The sequence below is a fragment of the Harmonia axyridis genome, chromosome X (genome assembly GCF_914767665.1).
Source record: "Harmonia axyridis chromosome X, icHarAxyr1.1, whole genome shotgun sequence".
NCBI lineage: Eukaryota > Metazoa > Arthropoda > Insecta > Coleoptera > Coccinellidae > Harmonia > Harmonia axyridis.
In genome coordinates, this window is record NC_059508.1 from 302,325 (window position 1) to 328,281 (window position 25,957).

General features: G+C 33.1%; 1 protein-coding gene across 8 annotated transcripts in view; it reads left to right on the plus strand.

The window, feature by feature from the left end:
* Positions 1–2,339: 2,339 nt before the first annotated feature.
* Positions 2,340–25,957, plus strand: part of LOC123686434 (insulin-like receptor) — a 35,016-nt gene continuing 11,398 nt past the window's right edge. For 3 of the 8 annotated variants that reach the window (XM_045626555.1, XM_045626558.1, XM_045626562.1), the window contains exons 1-8: positions 2,340–2,920; positions 20,250–20,564; positions 22,101–22,858; positions 23,339–23,513; positions 24,306–24,419; positions 24,478–24,625; positions 24,826–25,040; positions 25,520–25,700. In XM_045626555.1, the coding sequence (XP_045482511.1) occupies positions 20,423–20,564; positions 22,101–22,858; positions 23,339–23,513; positions 24,306–24,419; positions 24,478–24,625; positions 24,826–25,040; positions 25,520–25,700 (1,733 nt within the window). In that variant the 5' untranslated portion in view covers positions 2,340–2,920; positions 20,250–20,422. Of the gene's footprint in view, positions 2,921–15,023; positions 15,107–18,926; positions 19,149–20,249; positions 20,565–22,100; positions 22,859–23,338; positions 23,514–24,305; positions 24,420–24,477; positions 24,626–24,825; positions 25,041–25,519; positions 25,701–25,957 lie in introns of those variants that run through there. The other 5 variants (XM_045626557.1, XM_045626559.1, XM_045626561.1 and 2 more) reach the window with 2 other exon arrangements.

The window sequence follows — 25,957 nt, forward strand, 5'->3', positions numbered from 1 at the left end:
GTACCTTGTAGAATACATAAGTCTCGGAATGTTGAAAAGATTACTTCCATTTATGTATAATTTAGCGGAACTATTTGTACCACAAATCCGATGTTAGATTTAATATTAAGATTATTATGGTACCATCTACCACAACCATAATACAAACCATTAACTTAATAGAGCTACACTAAAATTAGAGTATACGAAATTGACCACCAAAGACCGCACACGAGTGCCTTGTATTCACTGAATTATTAATTATGGCACGTATAATTCGAATTTTCATGTAATGAGATTCATTGGTAATAGATTCCAGAGGAATTCACACAGGGTGGTATCGTTCGAGCCGATAGGTGGAATAAAGATCGAAAATTGGAATTCACGAACTTGACCATGAAAAATCTGCAATAATTTACCATTGAAGAACATAGGGTTCAAAGTTGAAGTAATGCTTACGTATTTAAAGGGGAAAATTTTGAATTTCATACCCGATTTTGTACTCTCATTGTTCATGAAGCGAATAATCAATAAATAATAATAATAAGTTTTATTGCTTCGAAAACTACAAATAGAATTTAGAAAATACTGTGGAGTAATTCAATGACAATTATGTACAGGTATTTTAAATCAAAATTATCTATAGTCATTGATATTGCATAAAAGCTGATTTTTAGAAGAAATTCCGCTGATAAGTTGGAGGAGAAATTCATCTTAAAAATAGAGATGAAATTCAAATATTTTTTCACCATTAGTAGATCAGTAGATTGTGTTGGGTGGTAGGAAAATTCCTTCAAAATTATTTATTGGTAACCGATTAGGATTAATAAAACAAAAAATAGTTATTGATCTACTCAAAATACAAGAGCCGACATCTATATTGTATCGCAGAAACTTTTCGAAGATTTCTTATTAGGGATCTATATGGTGGACAGTATGTTTATACAATGGTAGTGGTTCAGAAAACCCTTTGAAAATAAAGAGTTTGAGCTAACAAAAACGAGGGTTAGACTATTGTTTTGGAATTTGAGGGGTTTGATACTTACATAATGTTTTCGCCTTGGTTATTTCAGATTAAAGTTGAGTTCTTCATATCGCATCCACCATTTGTGTGGGTAAATAAAAATTGATGGAACAAATACAACGGCTGACATCTATAGTGTTCCGCAAGAACTATTTAAAGAATTCTAGATCTCTTTGGAGGTATTGTATCCTTATGCAATGATAGGGGTTCAAACAATATAGGATTTGAGCTACAAAAAGAAAAAAAAAATTAAAATTTTGAATTTGTATTTTATTAGTTGAATAATATTTTGGTCATAGTTATCGCATCCACCATTTGAATGGGTACTGCACCATTATGTAAACTTTTTTCGATATTCAAACCAAATATCAAACTGGTAAAACCCTAGATCAATAGATAACCGTAAAAATACTGCTGCTATTGGAGGTAGGTAGCGATAGAAGGGTTTCGCTCTTCTTAGAACACCTCAGTATCGCACATTTGCATGATGACAACTGATGAGCTCTAAGAAGAGCGAAACGAAAAGAGACTTTTGCCTACCTGATATTCGGTTTATTCACCTTCAGTTGCTTTCTGTTCGAGAATAAAACTATTTTTTATATTGATTTTCGTTTTTGTATAGTAAATGTTTGAAAAATGCTCATTATTTGAATTCAAATCTTATTGACATGGAAAATGATATGTGTACTAATCCTTTTGAAACTTGGTATACTTCAAAGGTTACTTGTTACTAGATTATGAAGTTATAGAATGCTGAAGTTTTGCTTAATTTATAAGAAAAGATTGAAGGATTTTTGAGCTTAATTATTATTTAATAGTTGAAGAATTTCGCTCAATGTAGAATTTCCTTCCACTTTACACATTCTTCGGCGTGTTTCGTAACTTCTCGTACAGATGGCCTTAGAAGAGGCAACTCCAATTAAATATGCATAGGCGTAGTTATTTTTTTTTATTGAATAGGTGATTTTTCATCAGGAATGATGAAGAATAATTAGTAGCATAATTGATAATTCTAATGAACTTAGATCCCTAAAAAACTCTTATAGAGCTGCTACCATACAAGGCAATTGCTGTAGATTATGTTCAGTCGAAATTTGATATAAGTAGTTTTAATTACCGACATAAAAACTAAGGGGCTTTATGAAGATCAGGAAATGGTACGCTTCCAAGTTTTCATTGACGGAAAATTCGCGTTGAAAGTTCAAACTTCTGCAATGACGCAGGTTTGGAAAAGGAAGTAACATTTTTATAGCCGATATTCTATCCTTGTCTGATCACGGTCGCAGCACAATCTCTATTCCTATTCATTCTGACGGCACTTTACAAAGCGCGCAGAGCTTTGGCAACGAAGAGGCGGAGAATAGGGGGACTCTACATTGTTGCCTATGTTTTTTCATTCAGAGCAAGAATCCGGCTATTCTATGGATGCTCAATGACAAACAGAATTGGATAGGATTTATTTCTCGAATATCCTAACGCGAAACAGTTCAGTGAGAAGTGGTGCAGTTTATAATTGTGACGAAATAAAAATAGTGATTATACTCGCGTGGCAACATTGCGGTCTTACGATCCAAACAAATATTTTGTAGTTATGTTTTCAGACAGAAGCGTGGTAGTATAGCAGTGCGTAATGCCTATGTGAATGTTGTTATTGGAATATCGTCATTTGTGTTGTTCCTCAACGATTGGAGATTAAGAACACGACCGTCTTGAATGAACGCAACTGCATTTTGTTTGTGTATTCTGAACACATGCTACATAAACGAATTAGTGCTGGAAAATAGGGTTGTATTAACTTTTTAAAGACACCAAAATAACATTGGAGTAATAGTGTAGTCAACACTTTTTTTCTGATCGTGAATGAACAGGATATGAAATGGAAACCACAAACACCTTTCACCCAAGGAATTGATAAATGTGAGTTGATAGCATAACACTACATCGCAGAAATCGTTGGTCCCTGTTTTAACACCTCTTCAAGTAGACCCCCTAGTATTTTGTCAGCTTATCCCCTCAATTTTTTACTATTAGATTAGATATGCTTGGTTGGAATTTTTTTTTGGTATCTCCTAGAGAAATGCCTAAGGGTCAATGTGTTTGTTGTTGATGACTGTGTTGTGGTCCAAGTTATTAACCTGCGATTTAGGGAAATCGGTGCACATGGCAAGGTTACACACTATCGTAAAATATGAATTGATCCGAAATGCGCACGTTTCGGCTTGTGGTGGTGAAGGTTCACCAATTCCAACGGTTGCTGCACGTCATTAAAAGCTTTCTCAGAATTCTTCGGATGGGTTTCTTGAAAGTACAAGTCTGAAGGTATTGATTCGCTGAGCCGTCACAACATTAAACTTACCTACCCCCTCCATAACTAGCGTATAGTACGCTTTGGGGCGTGGCCACTACACGTGCTGCTTCATTTATCTTCAATGGTTATCAACAATCAGTCAATGAGAGACTTCCAGTGACATCTAACCAACATGATGAACAATACGTCAACTATTTTTTTTTTCATCATCTGCCACCCCCTTATCCTGGAATTCCGAAAATCTCTTCTTCTTCTTCCGTTGGGAATTCCATTGATAAATACGCGGACCATTGTGTATAATCTGAATATACGATAGTGTTTACAATTGCAATCATTGATGAACACTTTTGTCAATAGATTGAATGACTTTCGTGATCTTTTCTGTTTTTCAGGTATAATTTCATTGAGGTTCGAGGAAACGATGTCACTGAAGTGGCAAATAATATTACATTTATGCCGATATTTTCATTTCTCTTTCATTCTGATTCATTGTTATTCATTCAATTGATACCGAACGGATTTTTTTATCATTGCTAATCAAGAAAAGTAACCACTTTTTATGATATGTAATTCACTATATGAGTATATCAGTATGCAAATAATTAATATTATTGATTCAGGTTTTAATTCAGCTGTGGGTTGATAATTCTCGAATGCATAGAAATCGAAATACCTCTTTTTTTTTCGCATTTTCTTCGGTTGATTCCAAAGGAGTGACGGAAAACGTAGTGAATGGAATTAGAATCGTTTTGCGTTAACATCGGTAGAATTTGATTGTTATTTTTGCTATTTGTTCGAAATGCGATCCCCTGATTTCAATTTTGGCGACTACTAATGGTGGCAGCTTTTGTTGCACAGATATCATAAAAATATCGTTATGAATCATATCCTCTTCATGAAATTTTTCAAGACCAATTCGTACATTTGCGATGTCCACGATAACTTCATGAATTCCATCTTTAAGGTCTTGCATCCATTGTGGAGCATCGGCATAGACCTTATTTTTCACGTGGCCCCACAGAAAAAAGTCAAAAGGTGTTAAATTACAAGATATCTGTGGCCAATTGTGATCACCTCTTCGAGAGATAGCCAGTAGAATTTTATGGCAAAATTGCTGTTGAAAATAAACGTCGTCCACATCGACTTTCCACATTCATGAATCATATAGCTTAATTTCTAAGATCTACAAACCTAGGTTCCTGGGGCTACTACAGCACTATTATCAGGAGCGATGCACACAGTTTCGATTCATCACATCACTGACTTGTCCCAACAGCTCAATTTTTTCTTCCAGTTTCACTGTTTCCGTCCGAGAAGATGCTTCAAAATAACCTAAAAGCACTTACTTTAGTTTTGCGAACAGTGACTGAAAAATTTTCATCATTTTGTATTGAATTTTAACATTTTCAAAGCGCTATTTGAGATGAAACCACTTTATTGTGAAACCCTGTATAACCATATTCAATTTCCAGAATAGAAATATGAAGTCAAAACTTTTTGATCTGTCTTTGTTTTCGAAAAATGTGGATGATGTGATATGCTTTGTAATTATACGGGATGCTCTTTTGGAACAATGTTTTCGAGGAAATGAGAAAGCATTTAGAAGGAAGATTTGTTTTCCCTTTTCGATATATGCATCAAATCAAGTGAGAACAACATTCTACATTACGAATTTATTCATTTATTTATCATTTTTTTATCGCAATTTGAACATTTTGCTGCATCCCACGATAATCCTGTCGTTCTAGTATCTTTTTATAGGCACAGAAGAAAATTTCGTGAAAGAATTGGAAGAATTCACCGGGACGGCCTATTAGACATTTAAGGAAAGCTTATTATAATTTCTCTCTAAATTTTAGGTAAAGGGTTTGCTTAAGTAACCTTCACTATTTTTGAACGTAGGATCGACTGAAATAATAAAAAATATAGGTTCTAATTTGAAAATCTTGATTTTTTATGAATTCAAGTTGTCCAAGTGCAAGATCTTCTTATAAACACCCTGCACATTTTTGGTCCAAACCGCAAACAGTCTTATTATACTACGTATTTGCAGAATCGACAAAGACAAATATTTTTTTGAAAAAAGTTTTTTCTGCTGAAAATAAAGAAAATGTGAGTCCTTATCGCCACCATTTTTTTTCATTATCCCATTAACTCATGAACCGTTTAGTTTTTACCCAAGGTATGGCATATTGCCGAAATCAAAAAAGCTATCAAATGATGCAATAATATACTAGGTGTGCCATTTGAAATGAGGAAGTAGTAGTCTGTATCCTGTTTAACTGGATGTTGTAGAGATCTGAATATATTTTAGGGTTAAAGATCATTGTCTCAAACTCCAATATGCAAATTTTCAGCTCAAAATTATGATTAGTTTTCCATAAACATCTAATAGGCCATCCCGGTGAACCACCCTGTATGTATTCAAAAAAACGTAAAAAACTGAAATCTATTGCTTTTCCCATTTTTTTTTGCTTCAGTTTTTATTATTGAAGTTGCCTGTTTATTGATTCAATGAAAATTGGGTTACCTAGCTGCATTTTCGAATTAACAATAAGCTTGAACAAATCATCGCCTACGAAGTGTTACCATGGTTATTTTCCCCGTTGATTTTTGTTTTGTTGGATGTTTTCGCGATATGATCTCTTTATAAACGAGATTAGTATCATCAGACGGGTATAACGATACCGGAGTAAACAAGATGAAAATAAGATTTTTTTTGTTCGATTCCGATATGGAAGCACTGTGATTGGCCGTGAGGTGGGTAGAACCTGCGATCGACGTCTATTCCCCATTCAATTTACTTTTTCCCCTTATTGGATGTCGGCGAATTCGTAGAACTTTTGATTAGAAGTGCATTGTTGGAGCTACCTTTGCCATGCCAACACCAGAAATGGCTTCTGGTAGTTTGGCTTCTGGGTATAGATTAATCCATTATAACAGGAATGATATCATTCAAATTGGTTCAAGGGCGTAGAAATGGGGTGTACTGTGGGTAATACCCCCCCTAGATTTCCAAAACATAAAATTTTAGAAGTCTCTCAAAGGCGATGAACGAAATTTTCTCCATAAAATGAACCAATAATCTTTTAATGTTGAATGCATTTTCTCAATCCCGATAAATGGTACAATCAATTATTCTCTCAGTCCCAGGTCGATGTGATTCTATACCTTGTGATTTCTATCATTTGGGACATGTTGACTCACAAGTTTATGCTAATAAATCAATAACAACTGAGCAACTAAAAATCAACATTCAACGTACTATTGATGAAATACAGCCACATTTATGTTGAAAATTGGGTATACAGAATGCAGTATGTACAGAAAAATCGTGGTGGTAATTTACTAATTTGAATGATGTTATTTTCTTTCCGAATAAAAAATTGTATCATCGCTATTGTGAAACTGTTAAGCTGTCATTTTCTACGCCAACACTTGCGGTTCGTTCTCAAACGAAATTTTGACTCGTTTCAAATTACACGATATCGAACATACTTTATTGTCAAGGGGCTGCTCTATATACACTTTACGGTCTTACGCGTGGTTCTATATCCATTTCTACACTCATTAATCTCCTTCATGTCATCAATTTACCCCCAAGGCTTTGTTTACTTTTTCTATCGTTTAGTCGAAGTGAAGTTTTCCTTCTACGCGATATCCATTCTTGAACGTTATAATGGAACCCTAATTAAAATTTAGTCTACGGCATTTTCGTTTTATTGTATTTATTGATGAACATTGAGAAGTGCCTCGAAAACAAGTCAAACCTGAATGTCTATGGTTTTTGCTAACAATAAATGCGGATTTGAAATTTATCCCACCATCGACTGGGTAAGTACTCCAAATCAATAAACGTTTAAGAACTCGCTTATTAGTTGGTCAGTTTTCTTTGATCAGATTTCAAGAGAATGGAAAGATAGAAAATGGAAATAATTATGGTTTCTTATTAGACACGAATATTGCCTTTTACTATGTAGTTTTTGGAGGTATTTGTCACTGTTAGAGATGCATTCAAGTCAAACTAGTTTGATTGTCAAAATAGTTTCTGGACGGAAGCTCCTTTATTCTTAAAGTTAAAAATATGACGTTTTTTTATTGTACTTGTAATTTTTATTAGCAGGGGGCTCTAGATTTCTTGTCTCATAATTCTCTTAATTCGTGAGAACTACTGAGGTAAGGACTTAACTTTTTTCGAAGAATTTTGAGGTGACACGTTGGAGTTGATTAAAAAAAGGTTGAGGTATTTGTTGTACCTACTCACTATAGTTGACATAAATATTTCACTCATTCAAGATATATCTACTAAATAAATTAATTTCAAACTCTTTCAAACTAGTTTGACAAACAGTTTGAATTTCCAAACCTGTAACTATTGTCCAGTTTGATTCTACTTGAATCATTTATCAGAGATATTGACTTGAGTTCGACTTAATTTCAAGTCAAACTTGTGCAACTCTGGATTTAAGCGAAAAAAAATATGTCCTAAACTCTCTGCCTAGACAATAGCTTTCATGGCTTCCAATGGAAAACAAAAAGATGTGTTGAAATGTTTTCTGTAGCTATATGGTCATATAATCTTGATTGGAAATTTATTACACGTTTTCCGTCATATCCACACAGACGAGAAGATTCCACCCAAAATCTAAAAATATAACATAAAAGCTTCATTTCGCCTCGATTGTCCACTTTACAATCTACTTCGTTAGTTCCTTTGAAAATTTGCCGGTAAGAAATCCAACTAATGAGTAGTATGAATGGGAACTAATATTGATTATTACATACTCACAAGACTTGGAACCTTAATAAACCCGTCGAAATGATTTCCTTATATTCTGAGGAAATTTTCTCAAAAATCACCTCTGATTACTATCGTTATGTAGATTGATGTCTGCGTGTTTTTTTTTAAACTTGACGCGTAGAAATTTCTATTGCGTCATTAGTTTCGAAGCTAATTAGCGTTATTCAGCCAGGACGGAATTGATTAACGTGAGTAAATCTAGATTTTTTTTAATTCGCTGCTTTTCATAGCAAGATACTGATCTCGAAAAGAACATAAAAAAATGTTTACTTTTGGGAACAATGTTACAAATCTACAAGCAAAAATGGCAGATTCTTCGGATCATTAAAAAAAACTTCTATAAACATGGGCCTGCAAACGAGCTTCGAGATTCAGGGTGTTTCTTGTAACCCTACTTGTTTTGTGATGATTACTTATATCAGTTCTTTTAAAATTTTTCTAAACTACCAATAATCCACCCTGTAGATTTGCAATCGAACTTGACATATCCCGTAATTTGAATTCTAAAATGGAATAACTCTGCCAAATTTCCTTCAAATATCTTATGTTTATTTGCACATTATATGAGAAAAAACTTGAAATGAAATCAAACTTAAACACCCTATATCTCGAAAACAATGCGTTTGCGGGAACATGTTAAACAAGACTTTGTCTTATTGAAATTATCCGAGGAATCTCTCATTTTCATTTGTACTTCTAATTTATGAACACCCTGTATAAAAAAATTAACTGAATTTCCACAATATGATTTGAAAAAATTCAATTTATGATTGATTCATGTGAAATTCATTCAGAATTCAATTTTCTTTTATATTATATCATATTTTTTACCTTTGAAAATAAAAAATTACATTTTCGAAATGATAATTTGATAGATTGATGGAACCCTAGCTTGGCAAGAGCGAATGTTAATTCGATTTTTTTTATTACTGAAAACTATTACCACTCAGGTATGATGAATCAATAAAATTACTCCTCTAAATTGAACGTAGTTCTAATAATACATTTTTGGCCGTAGTTTATGTATTGTGCGATTAGATTTGAAAAACCGAAGCACACACAGAGAAGATCATATGGGTTTGTGTCAACAAAATTTGGTTTTTCAATTAACTCAATCCCTTTGTTGGGCACGCACGAGTATGATGAAATAAATTAATTTAAATTATTACCATCGGTTTGTTTATTGTTTAATGCACTTGACTTGAAACATCATAATAATGGCAATTCGCTTGAGTATTTTGGCATTGTTAAACAGAGAAACTGCGCACTGAGATTTCTCTGGCCGTTATTTTTATCGATTGGTTTCTATACCTCTCACTATGGCTTTTAATTATTGCGAAACTAATTCAACCAATCATTAGTTACGTACTTCTCTATCCTCCTGTCAATTTTTTTATACTCAAAGAACAATTCTTTTTGCATTAGTATCTCCCTTTGGGTAGTTTTCATCTAGATCGTTCAGAATAACCCCAAATTTGAAACCTTAGTTCATTATTTCGTCTTTTGTTATAGCGCATCTCAACTCGAATAAAAAAATTATGAAACCCATCTTAGATCCGCCATATTTCCAAAAGTAATTAATGGAAATTTCCTGATAGGTTTTTATGTTTGAATGCTCTCAAAATTCATGTTTGGAATGATAAACCAAAATTGGATATCATTAAAATGAATTGAGAAAGAAATATCAGTTGGAAGGATAGATCATAGAAAAAAGAGATTTTTTTAAATATACTGTTTATTCTTCTACCTTTAGAGATTAAGCACAGGTTTGCGAAAGTTATAGGCGATATTTTATTCAGTTTTAAATTGTTGGCCGATCATTCAGATAAATTCATTCTGACCTTCTTACGTTATATAAAGTTGAGATGGTTTTGCATTGGTCAACAAATTCATCTTAATATGGAGCCAAACATCCTCCTATATTGAAATGTCTCTTTGTGGCAGTTAAAATCTTGTTATTGTTGAGTGATGTTCATTGAACAAATGGAAAATGAAGATTTTATATTCGCATAAACTTTTCTCATGAAAAATTGTGATGAAAAGAAGGTAACGAAAATGCTATTTTAACCAAGGTTAGGTGGTTAGGTATTGACTTATTGAGTGAAGTTTAGGCTGAGCGTTAATGTTTCGAAATTTTTTCATTCGGAATTTTCTTGAAATGATGAGTTGACAATACCAAAAAGCTGCAGCTGTCTCAAGTGAAAATAAAATGAGGCAAAAAATGGCTTTCAAGCGGTTTACTCAAAGAAAATCCGGAGAGATTTTCAGGGTGACTTTTGAGTGGGAACAAGTGTGGGAAAACTCTGGCTTTCAAGTCGGTTCCCTCCTCGATTTTTTTTTTATTGGGACTGATGAGTTTATCGTTTGTCCAAGCTAATGAGTCCGAAATTCAAGGTAAATACGTGATCAATCACTTTTGTTTCAGCTGTTGAACCCGAGTTTAGGGGGGCCCCTATTGGGTCACTAGTCAGCGATGTTTTATTTATTCAACTTCTAACAAAATTTTCCCTAAGGTATATGATATTTTGTCCACTCATTTAGCTTCTGAATAATTCAGTTCTTGAATATCGAACCGTTCATTCTGAAAGTTTGGTTTTGGCGATACACACGAGGTGGAGGTTATATTTGGTTGTGTTTTCCGTCGAATCCTGGTTCATTGAACGAAATCATGTTTGGTACGCAGAAAAACATTCTAATTCATTCAGTTCGGAAGAGAACAATTTCGCAAAACGGTCGGCGATTTGAACAACTGTAATTTCAACACCCAGTTGAAAAAATATTTCTCGTTAAAATATTTTATCCGAGCGCTGATCATTACCAGATTCGCTTTTGGAAAATTATGCCATCAAAAATACTCTTTACAACCTTGAATTTTCTATAGGATCGAAAATGTTCCCTTGTGTCATTTTTGCCACTTTCCCCGACAATGGATCTCTGCCAATTTCGTTTTCCATAGAAGTGATTTTTTATATATTCTGCTTATTTCGCTATTGTATATCCATCAATTCCAATAATCTTTTTGATGTTTGTTTATTTTCTATCTTTGAGTTCTTCATCAACAGTTCGCCTGTCACTTACAATGGAGCTGCATTGGCGTCAGATCTTCTTCTTGGAGTTTTCCACATTGTGTCACGTGTTCCCTGATAATGTGATGCTCGGAATTATTTATAATTTTCCAAAGATAACTTGCTCGACGAAATCAATAACTGTGCACCTGTGCAATTGCTACGTATTTTCATGTAATTGCTTGGTAAAACTCTGGTCACGCTCTGCTATTTTTATATACACTGCTCTTCAAAAGTTAGGGAACTCTGAATTTTTCGAACAACAGACGTATACAGGGTGATTCACTGGGATTGTCTATTATAGACAATTATGGAAAGCTAACCATAATTTTGAGCCGAAAATTTGCATTTTGGGGTTTGAGGTAAGGATCTTTATCCCGAAAATATTGTCAGATCTTTACAGAATTTGCATAAGTAACCCCCCTTGAGTTTTGATGAATTTGAGTTATCTAAGTTCATGATCTTCTTATAAACACCCTGTATATTTTTGGTCGAAATCGCAAACAGTCTCATAATACTACGTATTTGCAGAATCGAAAAAGAAAAAAAATATTTGACAAAAGCTTTTCCTACCGAAATATTCCAAAAAATGTGGGTCCTCATCGCCACCATTTTTTTTTATAAGAATCCCATCAACTCATGAACCGTTGAGTTTTTACACATAATTTTTACATATTGACGAAATTTTCTTCAAAAAAGCTATCTAATGATGCAACAATATACTGGGTGCGTCATTAGAAATAAGGAAGTAGTAGTCTGCTTCCGGTATAACCGGAAAGTTGTAGAGATCTGAAAATATTTTGGGGAAAAAGATCATTGTCTCAAACACCAAAATTAAAATTTTCAGCACAAAATTATGATTAGTTTTCCATGAACGTCTAATAGGCCATCCCAGTGAATCACCCTGTATAATGTTCTGAAAAGTGTGTATGTAACTAAGTACATAAAAACACATAGGCAGTTTTTTTTTACTTTACTATGCTACTTTAAACAATGATTTCAAAAGAGTAAATATATATCAATTTCTTCTTTTGAAGAATATATATAGAATTCCTTTTTTTTTATAAAAATTCAATTGATATTCGAAACTACGTAACTCTGAAACCAAAAGGAGTTGGAAATTATCAGTTCTGTTCGTTTTTAAATGTCAACTCTTAGTTTTGATGTTTGAATTGTACGAAATCAGCTTCAAGGACCGACCTCCTTCAGTAATTGGTTTTCCAATCAAATATCACGCAATTACTTGAGAAAATTGCTTTTGAAGTCGAACAATAACCCTTGAAATCGTTTGAGGGAAAATAAACTCTTGAATTTTCATTGTTTAGAGTATAGCTAAGAACCCAACGGAATTGTGGTGTTTGTTATGTTCTAATATTTTCCGCGATATTCTATACTATATTTTTGTTTTGGAATATCGAATTATACTTCCACTCAATCGGAGATGATAAACATAATGTGTGTATTATTATGAATATTTCTAGAAGAACTGGACAATGAATAATTCTATGCATTGTGCATTTCGTATCAAACCTTCCATTTCTAAATATAGATATCACAATAAATTGAATTCATGCAACAAGGAATTTATTCATTTATTTCGATATATCACAAAATCTTCCCATAAACAACGATTTACGAGGATATTTCAGCAGGAACAGTGGAAAAAAATCAATTCAGGAAGTATTTTCGAATCAAATTATTGATATTGCTAAGAATATGAATTTCCATCTATAATTTTATCGGTGATTTAGTTTGGCGATGGTGTTAAGCAAAATTGTAGTGAGTTATGAGATCGCCAAAACAAAAGTTATTCTCTCATTGATCTGGTGAAAGTTTGAGTAATCCTCGCGACTACAGATAGGTATATATTTCAATCATTATCAGTTGAGAATAATTGTTTTAATGTTTTTTATTCATTACGCGTTTGGGACATACATATATTACGACTGCATATTTTTCAAATAATTTTTATCAGTACGTAATGAAATTGATAACGGTTGAAGTCAGAGGCCATACACAAACAGTCATGTGTTTTGTAGGATGTAATAAATGGTCAAGGTCATCCTTGAGCTAGCGTGCTGAACAATGTATAGGATATACCGAACAAATTTCTAATCTAATTCTGCTAGCTATGCAACATTTTCTGGAATTTCGAGCCTTTTTGCGTGAATAATGTAGATCAGATTTGAGTATATTAAAAAAAAATACAAACGTACGTCAGTCTTTATGTCAAGTCAGTTACTAGATTTATGGGATATTTTCCTGAATTGATCAAATTGTATGAAGAGAAAATCAATCAATAAATATGTACATATATATTCATACTATGATGAAAAGTTTCATACAGAACTCTTGTAATATATTCAATGTTTTTCAAAATTCGCTAATTAATAATTTCCAAATTACAGATTGAATAAGATTATGGAAAAAAAATGCATTACGATGTCAAACATTGATCTGTCTAGGTTATCTTATCTGGAGTGGTATGGTAAATAGAGAATAGAAAACAATTATTTCAATGTAACATTGTAACCAATTTGTATTCGATTTTCGGTTAATTAGAGATTATCGTTCTTGTCCATTGGCGTGCATTGTCGGGCCTCTTATCACTTTGTACAAATTGAGATTTCCGTTATATCAGGAATTTGATATCAATTCATTACCAGCTGATTATCCTGAATTGAAAAATTGAGCAATGTGTATTGAATTTCAACAATAATAAAACAACCTGTTTAGATATTAATTAAATAATCAATACAATAACGATTAAAATCAAAGAACTTGAAGTTCGAAAAAGATTTATTCCTCATTTATTTCGAGCATTTCATCCAGAACATCAACCTCAAAATATTCGAAAGCCTAAAAGGAGACCGAATTATATAAATCAATTAATGACGTAAGATTTAATTTGCGCTTTGACTCAAGCACAAATAAAACTATTGCACTTTGACCTCAATCTTGATTCTCATTAATACCAATATTAATTTGCATAGTTTATTGCCCATGTCTAAAATGTGTCCAGTCCAACTGGATGAACGATTGAGAAAAATTTCCGATAATTTTGGAAATAAATTTGAGAACTTCCTATGAACAAGATACACAAAATATAATCGTGAAGTTATTTTTAAATATATCCTGCAGTATCTTGAAGTTCCTGATGTGTAAAAAAGACATAAAAAATTAGGCTATTGCATATTTTTTCTCTCGATAATTGCCTGATTTAGGCTATCTTCATCATTATCATGTATATATGTTTATCGACTTTATTGACTTGACCTGAATGAAAATAGTGCTATTTATTTACAAGTCTCAAAAACACGAATTTTGATGAGTTGGTGAATTTGTCTGAAGAATATACATATTTTATCTGTACATTGCAAGATTCGTTTTGAAAATGACGTAGAATATACTATTTACTTAGCGAAATGAATAAAATATATCTACTTCCGAACTTTTTATGTAGTAACGTCCTGTACATTTTAGCTGAAAAATAATATGAAAAATCCACCGTTTCATCTATTATTCCCAATAAATTTCAATTGAATTCTTCAATTCTAATATATAAAGAATTTCAAGAGAACTCGGTTCATGAGATTTGATTCGGAAATTCCAAATCATGAAAAAAATTATGAGTTTATTCGAATCCCAAGAGATCTGAAGATCGAAGTATTCTCAGGTTCGAATTTTCGAAGGGTGAATTCTTTGCAACCCTGCTTGGAATGTGATCTGGCAAATTGTTGGAGTTATTTACCTTGTATGAGTTATGCGTAGTGGATGACAAAAATTGCCATTTATAATGCAGTATCCGCGCAGATCTTTGATCCATTTAAAATGAATCGGCTACCTAATTTCGTCACAATCTTCAGTTGCTACATTCGAAATTGAGAAGTGTACTCTTCCGCTTGTATTGTGAATCACTCATCATGAGGGTGAGTATGCCAATCATCAGCTTTGACGATTATTTCGTGTTCTCCTGGAAAAGAGCGAAACAATTTTCAGAATTATCAGAATTAGAAATTTTTTTTTTTCGAATTCTTGTATCAACTTTTTTTCATATCGAAATTTATGTTTTGTTGAATTACCAACTTGAATCATCAATAGAATTCATCAAATAACTTTTACTCCCATTATTTTTTCCATGAATGGGTGTCCACCTGTTGATACCAAGAATTTATTTTGCAATGTTTACTTTCAATAAGATATGTTTATGGTGATGTAAATATTCAAGTTATGTCCTCATTTTACAGCTTCTTTATAACAACTATTTGAAATTTTACTGCTTTGATCATCGAATCTCAATGCGATTTGAAAAAAAAAAAATTAATAAAATACGGATGAAAAAAATATATTTTTTTGCAAATATGCCTACAATAATCATTTTTTGACTGACAAGTTTATCAAAAATTCATACTTTTCGTAATCGTTAATTTAAATCTTTTTTAAAGTTGGATCTCCAGATTTTCATTAATTTCAATAAAAAGTTACACTTCGTCTTCTTATAAAATAATATACTATTTTATTTCATCAGTTGATATAAAAATGGTTCATGCAAAAAATTGAATGTTAGGATCATTCTGTTTTTGTCGGGTTGAGCATAATTTCGAAAAATACGTCTATTTGCATGCATAATAAGGAATTATCTCAGTGTGAAAACCACCAAATTTTACCTGCTTCTTGGAAGATAACAATTGATTAATAATGAAATCATTAATTGAGATATTTTATGAGAAGTTGTTGACATAACTCTAGACCTTTGTTGGGGATTTAATAGTTTGATAAGAGTAATTTCATCACAGAGAAAAATATAAACGTGTAGTATACTATTGATGAATGAATAATCATCCTAGCTATAGGAATTCATTATGTGAATTTATCTAGTTTTGCCTATTTGTTTCCCGGTATTATTATGTTTATCTAATCAAATCCCTGTTTTGTCCATTTTACTTATCTATCTTTTTCAATTTGTTGGGGTCTGAATTCACCTAATGTCTTCACAGTTTGAGCTACCCGAATTTGCGAAATTCAGAAAAATGAGTATGGAAATTTTCAGAGAAATTTATCGAAATAGTATTGAAAATTATTATATTTATAACTTTTTTCAAAAATTGCGTAGTATTTCGTTTGATATTAGTAGACTGGAACTGCATCAGCACAGAACTCTGTAATCAGCAAGGTAATAAAAATATATTCATGAGTTATGTATAAGTTTCCAATGTCAAGTGAAGTCACTAGAAATAAACAATATATGAAACTGTAACTTGACACATTAAAATTTACACGTGCTCTTTGTCGGTAACAGGTCAAAGTCCTGATCAGTTTTTTCCAGGAAAATATGTACCAACTACTCGAAGTAAGTCATTAAACAAGGATGAAAAAGAAGAGCCTTCCATAATTTAAATCATTATTTCTTAGTCTTACGCTAATGGAAAAATGCAGTAATCGCCGATAATGTTTTGAGGAGAAGTAGGTAATGTGGGTGTCACGCAATGTTGATCATCATTTGACATAATTCATTATGAAAATGGAACTGAAAATTTATGTTACCCGGGAAATCTTCTATAATTCTGAGTAATAGAAAATCGGAAAAACGACGCTGATACTCCATAATTCCAAGTATGTGCAATCGTTGTATTTCAAATAGAATGACATGCAATTTCCACTGACAATATACAGGGGGCGCCATTTGAAAATAAAAAGTTAGGGGTAGCTACCACAGGGCTGTCCAATTGAAGAACTTTTTAATACATAATTGGGAAGGTACTTTGATGTTATTCAAAGCAATTTTTTCATTATCTTGTCAAATAAGCTAGATATTGCCTGTATACGATAACTTGGGACACCCGGTATTATTGAATATTTTTTTCCTATACGATCACTGAAGAAACATAAACAACTGATGCAGAACGAGAAGGAATTTGATCGACAACTGGACAATTTCATCCTGAGAAGTTACATAATTGACGTTTACCGGATGAAACAATGCAACACCATTAAAATTCTCTGAATTAACGGAGCTTTGTAAACGTCCCTTTCATATATCGCTATCGATGTGACCTTCACAGGTATTTGAAATTTATATCATTGCTGACATAGGAGCATCTCATTGGTAACATTACAGACATTGATTCAATCGGTAATTCGAATTATTCCAATTGAGGGCGATGAGTCAGATTTCACCATTATGTTAACCGCTTATTGGTCCATATTTTCACTTCGATTTAGGATATCGCTAAAATTTGTATTTTCAGAACTTTCATTTGATTTGTTTTGTAAATAGTTATGAAGGGTTTTCGAATAGGTAGGATAGAATTTGAAATGGCTACAATTGCAACAGTGGTACTATTTTTTAATATTTCATATTATATTTTTGTTCAGTAGGTTACGCCATATACAGGGTGATTCTCCGGGATGGTCAAATAGACGTTTATGAATAACTTATCGTAATTTTGAGCTGAAAATTAGCAGTTGGGGTTTGAGACAATGATCTTTCTCCCTAAAACTGCTACTACCTTATTTCAAATACACACCCAATATATTATTGCATCATTCGATAGCTAGTAGTAGTCTGTTTTCGGTATAACCGGAAGTTGTAGAGATTTGAAAATATTTAAGGGAACAAGATCATTGTCTCAAACCCTGTTCTGCAAATTTTCAGCTCAAAATTATGATTAGCTTTCCATAAATGTCTAATAAGCCTCACCCTGTATATGCTGCAAAAATGTTCAGAAATTGTCGAATTCATTCATCAAAATAGTGCTCATTTTGAGAGAAATTTAACAAGCATTGAGTTAATCAGCTAACTATTCGTTATATTTTGCAATTCAAAAACGTTGTTGAAGCGTGTATCTTTCCATTATCAAATTGTATAACCTACCGATCACAAATGACATAAGAAATGTCAAAAAATAATAGACGGAGATGGCATTCCAACCATATCGAATTGTATCATACCTATTTTGAAAAACTTTATACATAGATGAACATTAAACAGCGGTACATATATGATTTTTGGATAATCTAGAGCTATATTCATATGAATCGTTTTCAAAATAAAGATACTCGTCAACAAAAATATTTTCATGAGCATTTGACTGACTTGACCTTACAGTTCACCATTATTGAACTGCAATCAGAATTATTCTTTATTGGAACCAATGAACGGAAACAAATACATAACAATTGAATGGGAAGTCATTGTTTTTGAAAAAACGAGCTGACACTATTGTGATTTCAGTCCAATTATCGAAAAATATTTCTTTAGTTCTCTTCTGAGTATAATTATGAAAGCATCTTGAAATTTGTTCACCTGTTTCACTGACCTAATTGTCTCCAACAAGATCGTTAATAGAATTCAATGAGCTCTGTTACCCAGCATAATTTCAATTGATCACAAATAGACTGATAGAGCGAAGTACATTTTATAAAAATCAATTCTGTTTTTCGACGTAGTGTCTGTACTATATATTTTCATATGTACAATTCAATTGGACGATACATATTCATTGCAAAGGTCGCCCATGAAAGTATTCCATGTTTTGAAAGTCGTGCCAAATTAAAGCAATCTGATTTAGAATCATCATGCTTGATGCACGTGAAATCAAGATTTTTTTTAAGATATTATTTACATCGAAAAGTGATTGGAGTATGTGTCGGGGCAACCTGTATATTCAACTCAAAAAACACGATGCAGGAAGAACATACCAAGTTAGTAAATAAACACCTGACTAACTGTCTTTATCATTCGCAAATAACTCTCATCTGTGGACCATTTGAAGTGAATACAGTACCGAAGGAAATTGAAATTTCAGTAGAAGGAAATCGACCCTTATCAAAATCGATCGATAAAATCGAATCGTTGTGAATGGATGTTGAATCCTGCTTAGAAAGTGCGTGCTTGAATTGTGGTGATAAGTGCGTCATCATCAAAGAATTTGAGCTCAGAACTCAGGCTGTAGTAATTCAGATCATCAGGTATATTAATCGATTTCTTATTCATCGATGTCTCAGATGCATTATGGATGATATCGATTCCAAGAAATTTAATGGGAAATGAAAATTTTCGAATACCATAACATAATTTCCGTTAAAGGTTAAAGCGTTGTTTCTAGAAGAAATCTAAAATTCGTCTCGGAATGAATCGATTTCAAGTTCGAAATATATCTCAAATTTGTCCCTTTCGTTTCGTTTTGAGCCAATTAGGTACTTGATTTATGCTTGTTTTGATTCAGAAGCTTGAAACTAGATTGAATTTAATGGTGGCATAATAGTCGATCTAAACGGTAACGCGTGAATATATCGTATCAAGGTTACAAAAGTCTTTGTTCGATCTTTTGTCCAACATATCACACAACATATCACACAACTTTATATCAGAGACACAACTGTGATATCATACAGTAATCTCGTTGAAAGTTCTAAGGATCGGTTTACAACTACAGAAATTCCGAAAACTCATAATAACATCAACAGATTCATTTTCTTTATTGTGTGAGACTTCTCAAAAATTATTTGAAGACATTGTGTAATCAAATTATGTGCAGTGGTTGTAAGCTATTCCAAAATTTATCTTAATCATTCAATAAAGCGTAGGGGAAATTATATCGAAGTAGAATGAAAATCCTGTATTTAAAAACTTCAACCTATGAGGAAGTATTTAAACTGATATTCGAAATTTGAACTCACAAATTTCAAGGAATTTTCCCAACTTAAAAGCAATAACTTGATTAAAATATATAACCGATAGATATAAATTTAAATTAACATGGAAATTCTATACGATAAATATTTATTATCTTAATGTTCTACGTGTTTTGGGGTTGACGATGTAACGTGGGACACGATGTGCAATTTTATTTTCGTAATTTTAGTTTAGCCGGCCGTTGAACCCATAATCCTAATTTTTGAATGAAGTAGGCGAGTTGAGCTTGTGATAATTATTGGTAATATATATTTACAACGTTTTGGGATAAACTCCCAGTGATGTTCTATTAATTACACGGAGTGGATGTTGTTCCCTTCGACCTAAACAAGATAAATGTTGTTTTATACTAATCTATAAAATTTTGTCTGCAGATGTACAAGAGAATGAGAAAAAACTATGAAACTTTGAGATTTCCTTTGGACAAAAGTGAATAAGATGTTTACGCTGTTCAACACTGAACAACTCGAGATACAACGCACCGAACTGGAAAGTACAGAAATCCAAGCAAGGAATCGCAAAGACCAATGTCTATATTTTGCGCCTAATGGCCGCAGAAGGCATTTCTCAATCGACCAGTCAACCTCCTTGGAGGAGCGTCTTCGTCACAGGGCCAATCACTCTCTTCGTCCTTCTAATCATCTGCGATGTTTCAGCACAGAATGCTCTAAGCGAGTACCAAGATGGAAGTGAGTATGATAAATAATTATTGGAATCTATGCATCACCTAACATTCCCTCAATTTTCTCCTCCACCTTCACATTTTCCAGCCTTGAATTCAACAGCTCATGCCAAGAAAATTTAAATAGAGCTTAGAAATTCTCTCACATAAGCTTATAAAGAGTGGATATTTACAATTTTCGAAAGTATTTTCCAACAGAATTATAATGAAAATAGTGAAATTCAATAATGGCATAAAGGAAAGCGTTTATCCTCATAATTTATTCAACCGTTTCCTATCTCTCAACTTTAATTCATTTTATTCTAACTATAGCAATCTGTTAGAATTAATTGTTGTTTCAGATGCTCTGAGTTTTCAATTCGTTCAGATTCAAAATACATAGCATATTTGATTGCAGAAAAAGTCTAAAGTAGTTCATTTATAGAAAAAAGCAATATTACTATTAGAAGTACACTATTAATATCTGACCAGTTTGTATATCAACAAAACTACGAACGATAAGAATTCCGTATTCTTGAGAGGATTCAATTTTAATTATCTGTGATACTGGAAGCTCAATAGTGACCGAAGAGAATGCAGTCTTGCGTTTGGAATTTGCAAGACAACCGAATAAGGTTACTGACCATCTGATGGACATTTGAACGTTTCCAGAAGAACGAAGTTCTGCAGGCTACTCAGTTCTGCTTGTTATTTAATCGACATTATTATGTCGAATTTTCATTTTGTTCTATTATTCGATATATCGAAATACCAGAACTAATTCCTAACTTCAGTAAGATCAATACTTGTTTCATTAAAGGAATTCCAATCTAGATTCCTCAGATTTCTCTCGGAGATGAGGAAAAGAAACAATGAACCAGAAATAATCTGATGCATGGGAGGTTGTTCTTTGTGATATATGAAGCATTAATCTATACAATATTCAAAGGCAGGAAATGTCGAATATTTCAAAAAAGTGTTAATTTTTTTTTCATCAGAAAATCAGACAATGAAAAATATAAATATTGATTGGGAAATTGAATGTTGAGAGGTTCACAGGCCAATTGAAAAATCCGCGGTCTACCATAGGAAAACACATTTTTTTCGGCAAAATTCGATTTTATTATTCAATATCTCGATCAAATTCACTTTACGGTAATTCAAAATTATTTTGTGAACTCTTTTGATTTTCTCGTCGGTGACAGCCTCTTTTGGGCGTCCACTGCGTTCGCCGTCTTCGATGCTGATTTCACCACGTTCAAACTTAGCATACCAATAAATGATGGTTGATTTTCCTGGTGCAGACCCCGGAAATCATCAAGCCAAGATTTTGCTTCAACTGTATTTTTTCCATTTGAGAAAGCAATATTTTATCAGCACACGAAATTCTTTTTTTTCCATCTTTTTTCAAATAACAAAAGTAGCTACACTCACAACACAATATCTCACAAACTAATGGTCGGACTGCTGTCAAATTTTGGCTAATTAAAAATCATATGGATCGGGGAGTTTTCAATTGGCCTAATATGTTCTTCTATTCACTGATATATTTTTTTTCTTTTAGTTTGCAAGAGCGTGGACATTAGAAATTCATTGGAAACGTTCGAGAGGCTGAGAGGTTGTCGTGTCGTGGAAGGTTTTGTACAAATATTACTATTCGACAATGTAAACAAGACTTTATTATCGAATATTAGTTTCCCTGAACTCATGGAAATAACAGACTATTTATTATTATATAGAGTAAATGGACTGCGAAGTGTAGGACAACTCTTTCCTAATTTAACAGTTATAAGAGGACAAAATAGTTTTTATAAATACTCTCTCATAGTGTTCGAAATGTCATCACTTCAGGAGATCGCACTGCATTCATTATCGAACATAACCAATGGATATATAAGAATAGACAAGAACCCATCTTTATGCTTCATCAAATCCATCGATTGGGAGAAAATTGTTAGCGGTAATGAACAAGATATAAATTATATCAACCCAATGAAACCTGAGAACGAGTGTCCTATATGTCCTGGAGAAGAAACCTCAAAAGAAGTGATTGGAACCCAATCTTGCCCCATTGCTCCTTACAAATCCAAAACTATAGAAGTCAATAGAAAGAGACATCTCTGCTGGAATAGGTCTCATTGCCAGAAAATCTGCCCTAAAAACTGCACTGCCTGCAATAACAGAGGAGAGTGCTGCAATAAAGACTGTCTAGGTGGCTGTGCTGATGATGATGTGAACAACTGTAAAGTTTGTAGTAATTTCGAAGTGTGGGAAGGTGGTGTACGTAAATGTGTGGATAAATGCCCTCACAACACCTTAGAAGTAAGTATTCATCAGATTTACCCTTCTTGAACTGAACCTGAGCATAGTTGAATGACATTACCAAAGGTGCCTAACCATGAAAGAGAAAACAAGTCTTCAGGTTAAAGAGTGGTTTTTACATTTAATATAAACTCTCTACTTTCGATCTTTCATAGACAATTCAATTAAGTCAGATTTTTTCACTGAACCTTAAATTTAAAATCCAGAACATCTTGAATGTCAAGACTGTCTGCCTGCACTCACATGTGATAATATGCTAATATTCGACGCAAACTGAAGATATCGTCTTAGTCTAGGATCTACTGGTGAGAATTGTAGGCGAATAATCTAGACGATTTTAATTGTTGAATATCTTATAAAATGAAAAATGTCAGATATTTCAAAATTGTTGAATCGGGAAAAAAAAGATACTCATGATTTCAGTTTATATGATATACTATTTCATTATTGGGTAGTTTTATAATATGGAGTACTTTTCAGTTTTTAGGTAGAAGATGCATTACCCCATCCGAATGCAAAAACATGCCAAGACCTATCAATCTACCTGGTAGTGAACCTTTGCACCCCTACAATATCCATCTGAATAAAAAATGCGTTCTCAAATGCCCTGTGAATATGAACGTCGATCAACAGATCTGCGTGCCATGTGAAAAAGGTAGAAAATTATTGAATTCAATAAATTGTAATTATCAGTTGTGATAATATTTTTATGGCCACAACTCAGTGAATTTCCCAGATGTTGAAAACCTCCCCTTGTTCATTAAATTTGTTAACCTGGTTGCTCTATCATGTAGTATCACCCACAGTGAAAAAATTCGAAATATCTCAGAAGCAAAACTATTAGTCATGTTTCTAACGCATTCAGAACATGAACATGATGTTAATGAACTTCAGCGAGATAAAGGTAGAGTGTAGGTTCTATGATCTACGTCATATCTCGAAAATAATGATACCAAAAATGTAATAACTGATAAATTGGAGCTAAACCATACAAACAAAGAAACTATTGTAATCTGAAGCTTCTATTTCTCGGTAATATGCCGATTTAGCTATTTAGTAGGAATTTTTCATTGACAGGTTAGTGACTTCGACTACTTTGACACGTGTAGAGGTTGGCTGCAATGAACTACTTAATGCTGCTGAATTATTGCATTTTCCATATCGATACACGTGTCTTCGAGGAAACAAATTTAATCCTACTTTTTACAGCCTACGTTTGAGAATATATAGTGATTAAAAAAAAAAAAATTACACTGTCTAAAGTTTTTTTGGGTTACCATCAGAGCTATTTGCATGTAAAAAAAAATCAGTGGCTTTATAGCATTAATGCTCTTAACTGGAGAATACAATACATATAAGGCTCTCCTAGGTTCGATTCCAAAGAGAGTTGAATATTTTTTCAATGTTCTAAGGGAGATTAAATTTGCAGTGTTTTTACTTTCCCCAGGTAAATGTAAAAAACCCTGCCAAGGCATGAACATCGACAGCGTGGAGACGGCCAAACAACTGACTGGGTGCACTCAAATAACTGGTTCTCTTGAGATACAAATACGGGGAGGAAGTAAGTTTGAAAGCATTTAATGTCGATGTTGTATTTATGGACCTTTTTTCACTCTAAGGTAATGTGGTCAACGAACTCGAAGAAAGCTTGAGCATGATCGAAGAAATTGACGGCTATCTCAAAATCGTTCGATCTTTTCCCTTGGTGTCTTTGAACTTTCTGAAGAGTCTGAAACGAATAAGAGGCAATTCTCTGGACAGTCAAAAGTGAGTAAAACGTTTGAACTCCGTCAGGTCACTCATTTCTCTTGCCCAGCTGAAAATTTATGATGAACAAGAATGTTGTGACCTTTCTTCTCAAGTAGTATTACGTGTATTGTAGCATTTTCATAATTAATTCGTTACCTTCTTCTCCTTTACTACTTTAAGATTTGTTTATATTTTTCTAATTCCATTTTTTTTCTTAGATCGGTCTTCGTCGTGTTGGATAACCAGAATCTGCAAGATCTTTGGGACTGGAAGGACAACAGAACCTTGACAATTGACAAGGGACGTCTGTTTTTTCATTTTAACCCGAAACTATGCCTGGATAAGATAAGAACCTTGCAGAGTAAAACTGGACTCTACCCTCCTTTCACTGAACTAGAAGTAGCAAATAGTTCCAATGGGGATAAAATTGCCTGTGAGTTTTCTATTCGAAACCATTTCAAATCCTGAAAGTCGATCCCAATTAAATGCACGATCGATGAATGCACATTCTGCGAGTTGAAAACGACGCAATTTCAAAATTGAAAATTGGATTTACCTGGCCTTGGCGAGAAGAAAGAACATCATTATAGCGCCCGATGCGCGCAGTTATGTCTTTGAAGATTTACCGATTCATGTTTCTAAGAATAACTATAGAGAGAAGAGCCGAGATCCCAGACGATTTATACTTTAGTAATAATAAAACACGATGCTCGAAAATATTTCAACCGAATTTATATATGCACATTATTTATCATCGTATGAAATTTATTTCATCATTATACTTTCATATTTTCCTAGAGATAAGTGGCGATTACATATTGATTATTTATTTGTTCGGTATGGAGCATATCAACAACATAAATAATTTTTGTCGTGGAATAAGTTTTTAATGTTTTTTTTTTCTGTTGCTAGGTGATGTTAAACAGCTGAACGTGAGCTTGAAACAAATTGGTAGCAGGGCAGTTTCTATCAGTTGGCAGCCGTTTAAACTTGATGACCAACGAAATTTGTTGGGATATATCGTTTACAGTATTCAGACCAAATACAGGAATCTCACTTTGTACGATGGAAGGGATGCTTGTGGTGGTGATGGGTAAGTTCTTAGTGTGTGATTTTCCTCTTAGAGACTAGGCACAGTATAGTTATTTATAATACAAGTGCAGAAGGCATTGATATTCTTCCACGAGTTCAAAATTCAAAAACGAGCCACGAAGTGGCGAGTTTTGGAATGAACGAGTGGTAGAATGAGCCTTCTGTACGAGTATTATACATTATTTTCTCTAATTCATTGCATTTCCATTGAAATTAATTAAATATTTCCATAAATATAATTTAGTGATTTTTGCATTG